Genomic DNA, 11644 nt, shown 5'->3' on the forward strand with positions numbered 1-11644 from the left:
GAAGTGTTATTAATTAAAGTATGTGAAAGTATAACGTTTTATTACAACAATTAATTAGTTAATTGGCTAATCTTATCTTCAACTTCTTAAATATATATTTGACAATGAATTTAAATTGGACTAAAGGAATATACTAGTAATACATGGACTGACAATCGAATAATAGTTTATGAGATAAATACCGAAATCATAATAAAAATTGATTTAATTATAAACAAAGTATCTAAGCAAAAGAAAAATAGAAGCAAAAGCTGAAACAATAAAAAAAAGTGATTGACAAAAAGGCCCTTCAAGACTAGGAGTGCTTTTGACCCGAACAACCTCATTTATAATTAAGTTAAGTATAGGAGTTAATGACAATAATTTTGTTAATAGGAGTATGTGGTGTGATAACCACACAACCTAGGGACTAAACATGTAGTTCATTCTGATAATAAATAGAATTATTTAGGTTATTGTTTGTTATCTTCTTCTCTGACGCCGTCAGTTTGTGTCTGTTCTTTTTCTGCAAGTTTTTTCTTTATTTTTGCTTCTTATATTTTTGTTTCTCCTCCTCTCCCCTTTCCTATTTAAAAAATATATAATGATTTGGACTTAAATCCAATTCGTAATAATCTAAAAAATGGTTTTGGGGTTATTTTTGCATTTCCACAAAAGAAGATTGCTCTATTTGAAATTTACTTCAAATATATTCAGCCACCCTTTTCGTGCCCCCTTAATATCTGCAAAATTCAACTGAAACAAACGACAAAAAGAAACGCACACACAAACACTAGTGTTTCGATCACTCAATTATCAAAATTTTGGGCGACCATTGAAACACGTCACTGGCAATATTTATGCTCCATTGATAAGCATTTGATTTGCTGTGTCTATTAACTGAAGTGGCAGAATCGGCGATTTTCACCACTTTGTTGGATCCATGGAGAAATTGATGGCGAGAGACGCAGCCGGCACCGACCTCCTCTCCGCATTGCGGCCGAGTCGACTCAATTTCAACCTCGTTCGCTGCTGCTTTCAGGTCGTAAAGTCGTCTCCGTTAATCCCCGCCAGAATTCGCACCCGCCTTTTCACTGATAAAGTGCGAGCTTCTTCGGCCACCGCCATTGCAACCAAGCCCGTACATCTCTCTCTCTCTCTCTCTGTTTGCAATTGGCCTTTGTGCTTTAATTAGGTTTCAATTATAGAAAATATTCTTGCTGATTCATGATTGTATCGTTGACTTAGGATTCGAAAATTTCTTATTTAGGAATCCGTTCAATTTTGGAAATATTGGTTTCAAAGCTGCATTTTCATGTGAAAATTGAGCTGAAATGTGCATTATTACTTCGTTTCTTGTGATAACATATTTTGAACTGGCGTTGAAAATGGTCCTCCATTAATTGACACCGCTTGACTTAGACACATATTTTAAGAAATACTCAATCCATCCAAAAAAATTGACAAACTTGTAAATGACACTGATTTTAACGTGCAGATGGTAAAATAAGATAGAGAAATGAGTGTAGTGGATTGTGAAGTCCATATTATAAATGATCATCATTTTGGAAAAATGATAATAAATAATTAAAGTAGAGAAAAAGTAGAATATGATGGAGAATAATATAGAGAAAGATTCTTCTTTATATTATGCGCTCTTTTATTCTACTCTCTCTTCACTTTAATTATTTATTAACATTTTTCAAAACTAGTATTCAAAATGAAACGCCACTACTACATAGGGACGAGGAAGTATGTTGAAACACTTTCCATATTTAGACTTTGTCTAATTTTGGGGGACAACCTAAAATGGTTAAACTAATCTATTTTTTGGGAACGGAGGGAGTATATGGAAAAAGTTTAGTAGAATGCGAGTCCTACTTTTATATATTAATTTCATAATAAAATGTCAGTGAAATGAGTTACTGTAATGTGGAGCTCATTGCCAAAAGTAGTAAATGTAAGAGTGCCAATTAACTAGGGACAGACGAAAAAGGAAGTTTGTGCCAATTAATGGGGGAAGGAGGGAGGACGAAGGGAGTATAACATGGGCGCTTATATAGGTAATCTGTTGGTTATTGCTGGGGATGAGTAGAAGTTCATGTGTTGGTTTGGGAATGAATGATTAATGGCCTTCTTATTCCTATGAAGAATGCACTCTTACAACTGCTTTAGATAAATTTATTGTTTTTCTGTATTTTTATTTATTTAGAATAACAGAACATGCTTTTACTCCCAATAACTTGGTTGCAACTCTTGTTTTGTATATTGTAGGAGCCTATTATTGATGAGGCCAGTTCGAAGATTCGCAAAGATATTCTAGCTTGTCCCATTTGCTATGAGAGGGTTTCTTGGAATGGAGGCGTGGATCTATCTCTGTGTGTGATTTATTTTGATGATACTATTTGTTGTATTGATGATTGATTTCACCCCATTTAGGTTGTTTTTACATCCTTATTTGCATACGGAAAAAATTAAGTACTCATTTTGGTAGATGTATTTTACAGGGAGGCTGTAGCTCGTTCAACTCTGGAGTGCAGCTGTTGCAGGAAATCCTACACTGGAAAGGATTCTCATCTTGATCTGACAGTAACAGGTGGTAACAAGGTGTATGGCGAACCTATGGCTGCGTCTACTGAGCTTTTCAGGTAGAATCTTTGTAGCAATCATATTGACAGACGACGTTGTGTTGCCTCTACAGCTTTGCCAATTGAAAAACATTCACAGTTAACAAAGTAGCAATCTATGAGCTAAATAGTAATCAAGCAACTACTGATGTTATTCCTGTTAAACGCCAATCAGTGAAAGATGATGAAATGATTTCAAGTAAAAATTGGGTTGACTGTGGGTGATTGTAATGTGGTATCTTCACAAGAATATTTTGATAGTATCTAGCTTATATATTGGAAAAGTAAGATTCTCTCACGAATTCATCTCTTTTTATACTTTTCGTTTGAAAATATTAATGACCTCTTTTCTCCATCATTTGTCTAAGTTCAATGAAGATACTATTGTGTGTACTTCAATAAACATTAAGTCATCTATGCATATATATGTGAAATTCTCAAAAAAAAATATTCTTGTGCCTGCTAACTTGATACAGGGGTTTTTTAATATAGGTTTCCTTTGGTATCATTCCTCTATGAACGAGGTTGGCGGCAAAGTTTTACTGTGTGGGGCGGTTTTCCTGGTCCGGAACAGGAGGTAACTGTTAATAGATACAATGGTTATATTGTGTGTTGCCTCATATCCATGATAGTGATTTTAATTTGCTGTTGCAAGAATTTGAGCTCTAAAACTCTAAACGATCGAACCTAATCTACCATTTACTTTGATGGATTGATTATTTTTTAACTTGTTTCACCATCTTGTCAATTCTATGTTTTATTAATGTATCCTCACTCAAACTAAACGCCCCCAAATAGTAACAGTTTTCATGAACTAACTGACATTTAAGTAGATTTTCTTGACCCTTTATTTATGTACGTAGTTATATGTTACTTCTGTTGAACTTACTGCATCAATTTCCTAATGAATTATTTTACTTTACTACTGATTAGAAATATATCCACACTGATTGTATCGTGAGCTCATTACCTGATGGCAATGGATGCAGTTTGAATTAATGAAGGAGTACCTCCAACCAGTCTTAGGGGGGACCATTGTTGATGCGAGTTGTGGAAGCGGTATGTTTTCACGGCTTTTTGCGAAAAGTGGACTGTTTTCCCTTGTTGTTGCTTTGGACTACTCTGAGTCAATGTTACGTCAGTGTTATGACTTCATTAAGCAGGAGGATAACTTCCCTCAAGAGTACGTTTCTCGCGAAAACAAGTTCTCATCCTCTCTCCACATTGCTTTAGGGTAATTTCAATTTCCTACGCTTACAGTATGACAATATGAATTCTCGCTGTTCATCTTCCTTGTACAGGAAATTAGTTCTCGTTAGAGCTGATATCTCAAGGCTTCCGTTTGCATCGGGTAGTGTTGAAGCTGTTCATGCTGGTGCTGCATTGCACTGCTGGCCTTCACCATCTGCAGCAGTAAGCATATCTGAAGCTGTCCATGTTAATAGACGCCTTTAATTTTCTGCACTCGTTTTGAAAAAATAATAATAAATAGTTAAGTGGAGAAAGAGTAAAGTAATAGAGAGAATAATATAGAGAACAACACACATAGACATATTGAAGGGTTTAATTCTTGACTTCATGTTCACCTTATACTAGGTAGCAGAAATAAGTCGTGTGCTGAAACCCGGAGGCATGTTCGTTGCCACCACTTACATCATGGATGGTCTCCTCTCATACTTCCCGCTAAGCAGACCTATACGACAGGTATACGATTCTGTAATCTAACCAAATTATTTCATAGATGACGAAGGAGAAGCACGATGAATATTATGCTAATTAGCAGATATAATATGTAGGGTGTGGCGCAGCTTTCGGGCAGCCATGTGTTTTTATCCGAGAAGGAACTCGAAGATCTATGCGCATCTTGTGGGCTTATCAACTTCACGTGCACAAGAAATAGGCTCTTCGTGATGATCACAGCCACGAAACCTGTGTAGGCGAGTTTGTATATTTGATACAACGTCGGAGGTTAAATTCAAAAATGATTGATTGATTGTACAGATGAAGAAGCCAGTCAGTGTAAGCTGCCTATATTGTGGTGTTGATTCTTCAGATAAATTATGTGTTGTTTGCTTCACTTGAAACCTTATCATATTTCCGGTTGTAAGCTTTTGTTTCGTTTTTTTTATCTTCATATAAAGCGAAGACCTCTAAATGATGAAAATATTGTTATCATGAGCATTTATCTCAGCTATATTGTCTTTCACTTTCTACCTATCTTCTCTATTTATTTAACACGGTAAACAACTCTTTTCTTAAATTTTGTGCCGAAAAGTTTTATCTCAACTATGAGGTAACGGAGGGAGTAAGACATTTGTGTATGCTAAAAAAATCCATCAATTTCTGAATGAGGGAACGGATGCAGTAACTCAAATGTCTTACTGCCTCCGTTCCACTATAGCTAAGTAATTTTTCCATTTTGGGAAATTTCTACATAGTTGAGTCATTTCCCTATATGGTAAAAAAATCCATCAATTTTTAACTTGTTAGTAAATTTACCATAATTAAATTTTTCGTGGAATCAAAGTTTGTGTATTTTCAAACTTTCAGTATTTTTCTAAAACATTACTCCCCTCGTCCCCCAAATATTGTCCCGCTTTGATCCGACATGAGTTTTAAGAACTGTAATGAAATGTGAGTTGAAAAAGTTAGTGGAATGTGAGTCATACTTTTATATACTCCCTCCGTTCTATAAAAATATGTGCACTTTCCATTTTCGCTCGTCCCGTAAAAATATGTCCATTCCATTTTTAGAAAGTTAGTATCAATTTAATAATGTAGGTTCCACTATCCACTAACTCTATTTTAACTACCATTCTCCTTCTCTCTTACTATATCAATTTTGTCTTAATTCTCGTGTTATCTCGTCCGCCCATATTTTTTGTTGGACGGAGGGAGTATTAGTTTTATAATAAAATGTGAGTATGGAGTCCACTACCAAAAATTGTAAAAAGTAAAATGATACACATATTTTGTGGGAAGGACAGAAAAGAAAAAATGGGACAAACTTTTAAGGACGGAGAGAGTATAAGACCATCCACAACGGGTCTCGCCGGCGTCTCGCGTCTCGTCTCAGCGAGACGAGACCCCGGCGAGACGCGTTGCAGCCTCCATCTCGTCCCGTCTCGTCGCGCGTCTCGTCGCGCGTCTCGCCTCGGCGAGCCACGAGACGAGCTGTCTCGCCACGCGCCTAGGCGACGTGGCGCAGCCCGGCGTCGTGCGTGACGCCCACTCGCCGGCCCGCGAGTGGGCGTCGTCACGTGCTGACGCAATAAATATTTTTTTTAAAAAAAAATTCGAATTTAAATAAATAAAAAAAATTTTGTAACGGTATTATTACCGTTTTTTTGTTTTTTTTTATATTTTTTTTGTTTTATATTAAATTTTTTACTCTATAAATACTCCTAAACCCATCCTCATTTACACACAACTACACATCTATTCTTCCTATCATCTAAATTTTCTCTCAAATTTTCGCTGAAATTTTCATAACCCAACTCAAGATGTCCGGCGACGGCGAGGGCAACTATGGCGGCTCCGGCTCCGGCGGGTGGGATCTCAACTCATTCGGCGATTGGGAGAACATGATCAACACACTGGGCGGTGGAGGTTCGTCAACGCCGGGGACCCAGGGTTCGGCGACGCCGGGGGGTACCAACCACCCAATTTTGACCTTGATGCATATGTTCGTCCCAACGTCCCGCGGTTTTCGCAGGGATTATCCCAGATCCGGGAGGATTTTCCAGTTGATCCCACGCCGGGAGTAGGCCGAGGCGGTGGAAGTGGGCGAGGCGGTGGAGGTGGCCGAGGCAGTGTACAACCCCAGACGGGCGAGGACGAGGAGGAAGAAGAGGAAGAGGATCTTGGCCGACATCCGTACAACAACCTCGAAACGATGGCAGTGTACAACGCCTGGATCACGGTCTCGTACGATCCCATCGTCGGGAATCAACAAACCCGGAAGTGTTTCTGGGAAAAGGTTGTCGAGGTCTACCACCAAATAAAGCCGAACCGCTCCCGCAAGCGCACAGTTAAAATGATCCGCTGTCACTTTGACCGAGTCGACCGACAGGTCAAAAAATTCCGCGGCATCTACTCGGCGGAAGAGGCGCGCTACCAAAGCGGCGCCACGGCCACCGACATTTTGACGTCCGCTTTGCGCGCCTACTACCAGGACGAGGGACATCAATTCAGATTTGTTGATGTTTGGCGCGCCGTCAAGGACGAGGAACGATGGGCCGGCGGTTTCCGCTCCAGCTCGGGCTCAACCTCGAAGCGCACGAAGCATACGGCGAGTGGCCTATACTCGTCTAGTGCTGGTGCGTCTAGTGGTGACACTGCTGAAGGCATCAGCCAACATGATGTTGAATCCCAGGAGTTTGCGGGTACAGTCGGCGCTGCAGGAGGATCCGCGAGTGGGCGCCGTCGGCCGCAAGGGACGAAGGCGGCGAAAGCGGCTAGAGCAAGGAAGGGCCGAGGCGAATCAAGCCAGTCGGCCTCAGGATCGGGCTCGCGAGGAGGCTCGGACACACTTATGGTGGCGTACATGACCGCCACAATGGCGGACACTTCCCGCTTCTCGCACTCCCAATTCGCGGCCTGGTGGAACGGAATTGTGCATATGGCAGCACAACTTGGCCTTCCGACTCCCCCTCAACCTCGACCGCCTCCGGAGGATGATTAGCCCTTCCGATTAGTTTTTTTTTTATTTTGTGTGTTTTTTTATTTTGTGTTTTTTTAAAATTTTTTTTTTTGTGTGTTTTTTTTTATTTTGTGTGTTTTTTTTTGTTTTAATTTTAATAAAGTGGGTTTGTTTAAATTGAATTGGGTTTTAAAAAAAAATTATAAATTAAATTGAATGAATAGTAATTAAGAGACGGTATAGAGACAGTTAAGAGACGGAGCGTTGCAGGTTCCGTCTCTTAGTTAAGAGATGGAGGAAAAAAGGACAGTGGGGCCCTCAAATAGTGCTCAAATAGTAGTTAAGAGACGGTTTAAGAGACGGTATAGAGACAGCGTTGTGGATGGCCTAAGTTTTTCCTATAAAGTACGTCGTTCAAGTGAATCAGCAGTTAGATGACTAAGACATCCCAATGTACCTAGTAGGATTAAATTTGGGCGAAATTGAATTTCGTGAAAATTTTACTAAAGTCAAAAGTTGTATTTTTTCACCGTACATAAACTTCGTGGTAAAAACATAAATTGACCAAAAATTAGTGTATTTTTTTTAATACTAGCCCTATTGAGAAAAATGGATGTTTCTCTCTGTGAGTATACTCTGTTCTGGAATGCAAAAACTTCATATATAAAACAAATAGACATAACTTTAGGGAAATTAATATGGTGCTGAACACTAAGGATTTGTTGCACCATATTTATAGCATTAAAATAACAAATTTCAACAATGAGATGCATTACTTTTATTCGTTGGATTTAGATAAGGAGTGAGCTAAGAAAAGTCAAAAACTTTTCAATATCAAAGCTTAATAATCCCATTCTTGATCACCCACTCCAAACTCCAATGCTCTTTCACATTTTTGAGAGTCCAATAAGCCCACCCAAACTGTGCCTGCCCGAACACCCTCAGCTGCGCCGCCGCATATCTCTCGTAATCCGCCTTGCTCGCGTCCTTAACTCGCCACGCCGCCGTCCATTCCCCGACGAAAACAAGAGGGCCGTTTGGGTCAGTGATGTGGCTCAATTGTTGGGCCCGATTAATGTTCACATAATCGATGTTCTGTTGAACACTTAGGTTTTCGAACATAGGGCTAAAGAGATTGTAGTGATGGACGTCGATGGCCACTTTGGTAAATCCTTTAGCGAAATCCAGGAGCTCTCTAGGCTCATGTGCTCCTAATCTGTCGGCCAGCACGACGTAGGCAGTCTGCGAATGGCGCCGTACAGCTTCCACACCAGCCCTGTAGTACTTGGTTAGACTATCCAGTGTCACTCCCGGTGAAAGAGGCTCGTTCATCAACTCCACTGCAAATAGGCTCGGGCTGTTTGCATACCTATTCAGGGAGAACTACTGTTAGGATCGTCGACTGCACATTATTTAATATTGTCGGATTGGACAACACAACACTGCTTCCAACTTTTCTTATTGAAATGAAATACTAAAAAATTGAAGTGTTATACCGAGCAGTTAGGAAGTCTATGACATCAACGGTTTGTTGGCTGTTTTCATCTGTTTGTCCCCATTCTTGTGACCTGTCTCTAGAGGCACTGTGCTCCCAGCCATTCTGGGAGCCCGGTGCAGCGTGCAAATCGATTATCACCTTCATTCCGTATTTTCTGCAAGGATCGAATTCGCAGATAATGCTATTTAGTACTCCCTATATATAACATTTCAAGAGCTCTTTTGCCATTTTTACTTGTCCACAATTTATAGAACTATGTACTTTTTTCCCCTCTTAGTATCTTGAGCTCATGTTCTATCAACTTTTTACACTCACAATTATAAAACTAATACTCCCCCGTCCTAAGGAAGATGGCCCCTTCTTTGGGCGGCACGGAGTTTTATGCAATTTTATTTTGTGTGTTAAGTTGAGAGAGTGAATATAATAGAGATAAAGGTGTTTCCGTTTATAGTAATGAGTAATCTTGGATTGGACAAACCAAAAAGGAAAGTGAGTATCTTTAGTGGGACGGAAGGGATACTAAAATGGTCTCATATTCCACTAAAATGGAAATAGAGAGAGTATTGCTTACTCGGCCCACGAGAAGGCATTGTCAAGAGCTTGCAATGATCCACCGACGTAAGGTTTAGGTGGATTGGGGTCACTAGCAATCCACCAACCTACAGGGATTCTCACTGCGTTCAGTCCATTCTCTTTTATGAATTTGAAATCATCTTCCACTATAAATGTTTATGCAATATATCAAAAGTTATTTTTGTTTAACAAGTGAACCTATAAATGACATTAGTATTCAAATTAACAAAATTAAGTTAATTATAACGATGAGTTTGAAATACATTATACACACTACACTAGAAATAGTGCAATTAAAGGTTGTGGTAAAGCCGGCTGTGCGCATATATAGGTGGTGGGTGTTAAGGGATGTTAATCTGGCTAGCCTATAAGGTTTCGTATTAGTCTATTCGAGTGATTTAAAATATTATCTCCGTCCCATAAAAATATGTTCACTTTCCATTTTCGCTTATCTCGTAAAATATAGGCATTCCATTTATGGAAAGTTATCCCAATATATTACTCATATACATCAAGTTATTTACAACTAATACCACCATCAAAGTATTAATAATAATGTGGATCACATTATCCACTAACACTACTTTAACTACCATTATCCTCTTTCTCTTACTCTATCAATTTTATTTTAATTCTCATGTCATATCATCCGTCCATATTTTTATGAGACAGAAGAAGTATAATAATCTATTACGAGAAATATTGACATGTTAAAAAATACTCCCTTCTATATTATTACATCTCTTACTTTACTTTTTCTCCACTTTAACTATTTATTATCATCTTCGCAAAACAACGGCAAAAAAAATGCCTCACTTATAGTGGGACAGAGGGAGTATACTTTAAGATTCGTAAATTGAGATGAAAAACATAAACATATTTAAGAGAGAGCTTGAATTTTCCAATTTATTATCTATAATATATTATATCAATAAAAAATAATGTACATGTAGTTGGAGAGTTAGTTTATTTTTATTTTAATCAAAATTACCATTGAAAGATCGAATTACTTTTCAAACAAGGTGTAAGACAAAACAACAATTAGCTAGACTTACCCACTGGGTCGGTCAATAGGATTTCGGGTCAGTCCTACTATTATACAATTGGATTTTGGATTTCGGGTCAATCCTACTCTGGTATAGGCTAATTGAACTAAATCCATATTGGGTAAGAAATTTTAAATTCTAATTTTATTCTGGTACGGTCTAATCGGGTCAGCCCATAAATTTTATTTAAGGAAGAATTGACATCACTTTGAATGACGGTAGATGTGTTAAAAACATATGGGATTGAAAGATGGTAACCTGAAGATAGAAGCCGTTGGAGGCTCTAATTCGAACACGTTTCAAATCATTGGGATTTCTGACAACATGAATTAATGTCTGAATTTGAGAAGGTGCATTTGCTACGGCTACAATATCAACCCCATTTCCATGGCTGTCTAATCCCACAAATTGTCTGTTGAAAACTCTCAAGTTGAAAGTCGTCTCGTTAATCCTCCATAACTGTTTTCATATATAGCTATTAATTAAGAATAATCAATTAAATTTAAAGCAAACATTTAGAAAATCATACACTGAAGGTTTCCCAAGTAGAGGCAGCGCTTCTATTTGCAACTATAATTGTTCCTCCACCTGTTTCGGCGCACAAATACTTTCCCACTGTCACAGATTTCAACTGCACACTACTTCCATCCTGATTTATATATATATATATATATATATATATATATATATATATATATGTGAGCTTTCATAGATGAAAAAAAAATTAAAATGTAGAAAAAAGAATTGATGTAGAAACATACTAATAGGTCTTTGTTGGGGATGGCGTCAAAAAGGGAGGGTTTAATCCAGCCTTCGGTAACAAGCCACCCGCCAAGATTCACCGCTCGAACGGGAAGACCGTCGTCGGGACCAGTCCTCCCGTTGGAGGAAGAAAGTATGCACAAGCATGTGATGGAGAAGATGAATAACAGCTTAGTGTTCATTGCTTCTGATCATGATTTACGTAGGTAGGCATGCACAAGGGTCGAAAACCGCCGGTTCAGGGTCATGAACCGGCGGTTCAAGGGTCGGGGAATGTATGAACCTGAACCGGCCCGCCTAGCTCCCGGCGGTTCTGGTTCCGGTTCAAAAAACCGGCGGGTTACGGGGCGGTTCAAAACCGCCGGTTTTCGGCTTGAACCGCCGGTTCCGGGCCGGTTCGACGGTTCGACGAATTGTTTTTTTTTTTTTTGCATTTTTCAACTTTTCAATTTTAATCAACTTACATTACACTTTTCAAGTGTGTTTTTTGTATGAAATGTGAGTAAATAAAATAGAA

General features: G+C 38.8%; 2 protein-coding genes across 2 annotated transcripts; one reads left to right on the forward strand and one right to left on the reverse strand.

The window, feature by feature from the left end:
* The first annotated feature begins 565 nt into the window (after nucleotides 1-565).
* LOC121777950 (uncharacterized methyltransferase At1g78140, chloroplastic) lies at nucleotides 566-4796 on the forward strand. The gene is made up of 8 exons (XM_042175291.1): nucleotides 566-1120; nucleotides 2254-2357; nucleotides 2487-2627; nucleotides 3099-3183; nucleotides 3596-3789; nucleotides 3908-4019; nucleotides 4203-4310; nucleotides 4403-4796. Exons 1-8 carry the CDS (start codon nucleotides 923-925, stop codon nucleotides 4541-4543), a joined length of 1083 nt encoding a protein of 360 aa, XP_042031225.1. The 5' UTR covers nucleotides 566-922; the 3' UTR covers nucleotides 4544-4796.
* Nucleotides 4797-8082: 3286 nt separating this feature from the next.
* On the reverse strand, nucleotides 8083-11309 carry LOC121776830 (probable glucan 1,3-beta-glucosidase A). The gene is made up of 6 exons (XM_042173992.1): nucleotides 11127-11309; nucleotides 10895-11014; nucleotides 10624-10824; nucleotides 9318-9469; nucleotides 8745-8900; nucleotides 8083-8617 (listed from the first exon to the last, which is right to left on the reverse strand). Exons 1-6 carry the CDS (start codon nucleotides 11307-11309, stop codon nucleotides 8083-8085), a joined length of 1347 nt encoding a protein of 448 aa, XP_042029926.1.
* Nucleotides 11310-11644: the final 335 nt, after the last annotated feature.

Source organism: Salvia splendens, chromosome 18 (assembly GCF_004379255.2).
Source record: "Salvia splendens isolate huo1 chromosome 18, SspV2, whole genome shotgun sequence".
Taxonomy (NCBI): domain Eukaryota; kingdom Viridiplantae; phylum Streptophyta; class Magnoliopsida; order Lamiales; family Lamiaceae; genus Salvia; species Salvia splendens.

Coding starts and splice junctions, on each gene's coding strand:
- LOC121777950 (XM_042175291.1), top strand. CDS start 923: ATGGAGAAATTGATGGCGAGAGACGCAGCCGGCACCGACCTCCTCTCC. Junction 1,121..2,253: donor CCGCCATTGCAACCAAGCCC/GTACATCTCTCT, acceptor TGTATATTGTAG/GAGCCTATTATTGATGAGGC. Junction 4,311..4,402: donor TAAGCAGACCTATACGACAG/GTATACGATTCT, acceptor TATAATATGTAG/GGTGTGGCGCAGCTTTCGGG.
- LOC121776830 (XM_042173992.1), bottom strand. CDS start 11,309: ATGAACACTAAGCTGTTATTCATCTTCTCCATCACATGCTTGTGCATA. Junction 11,015..11,126: donor TCCCCAACAAAGACCTATTA/GTATGTTTCTAC, acceptor TATATAAATCAG/GATGGAAGTAGTGTGCAGTT. Junction 9,470..10,623: donor CCAACGGCTTCTATCTTCAG/GTTACCATCTTT, acceptor GCATAAACATTT/ATAGTGGAAGATGATTTCAA.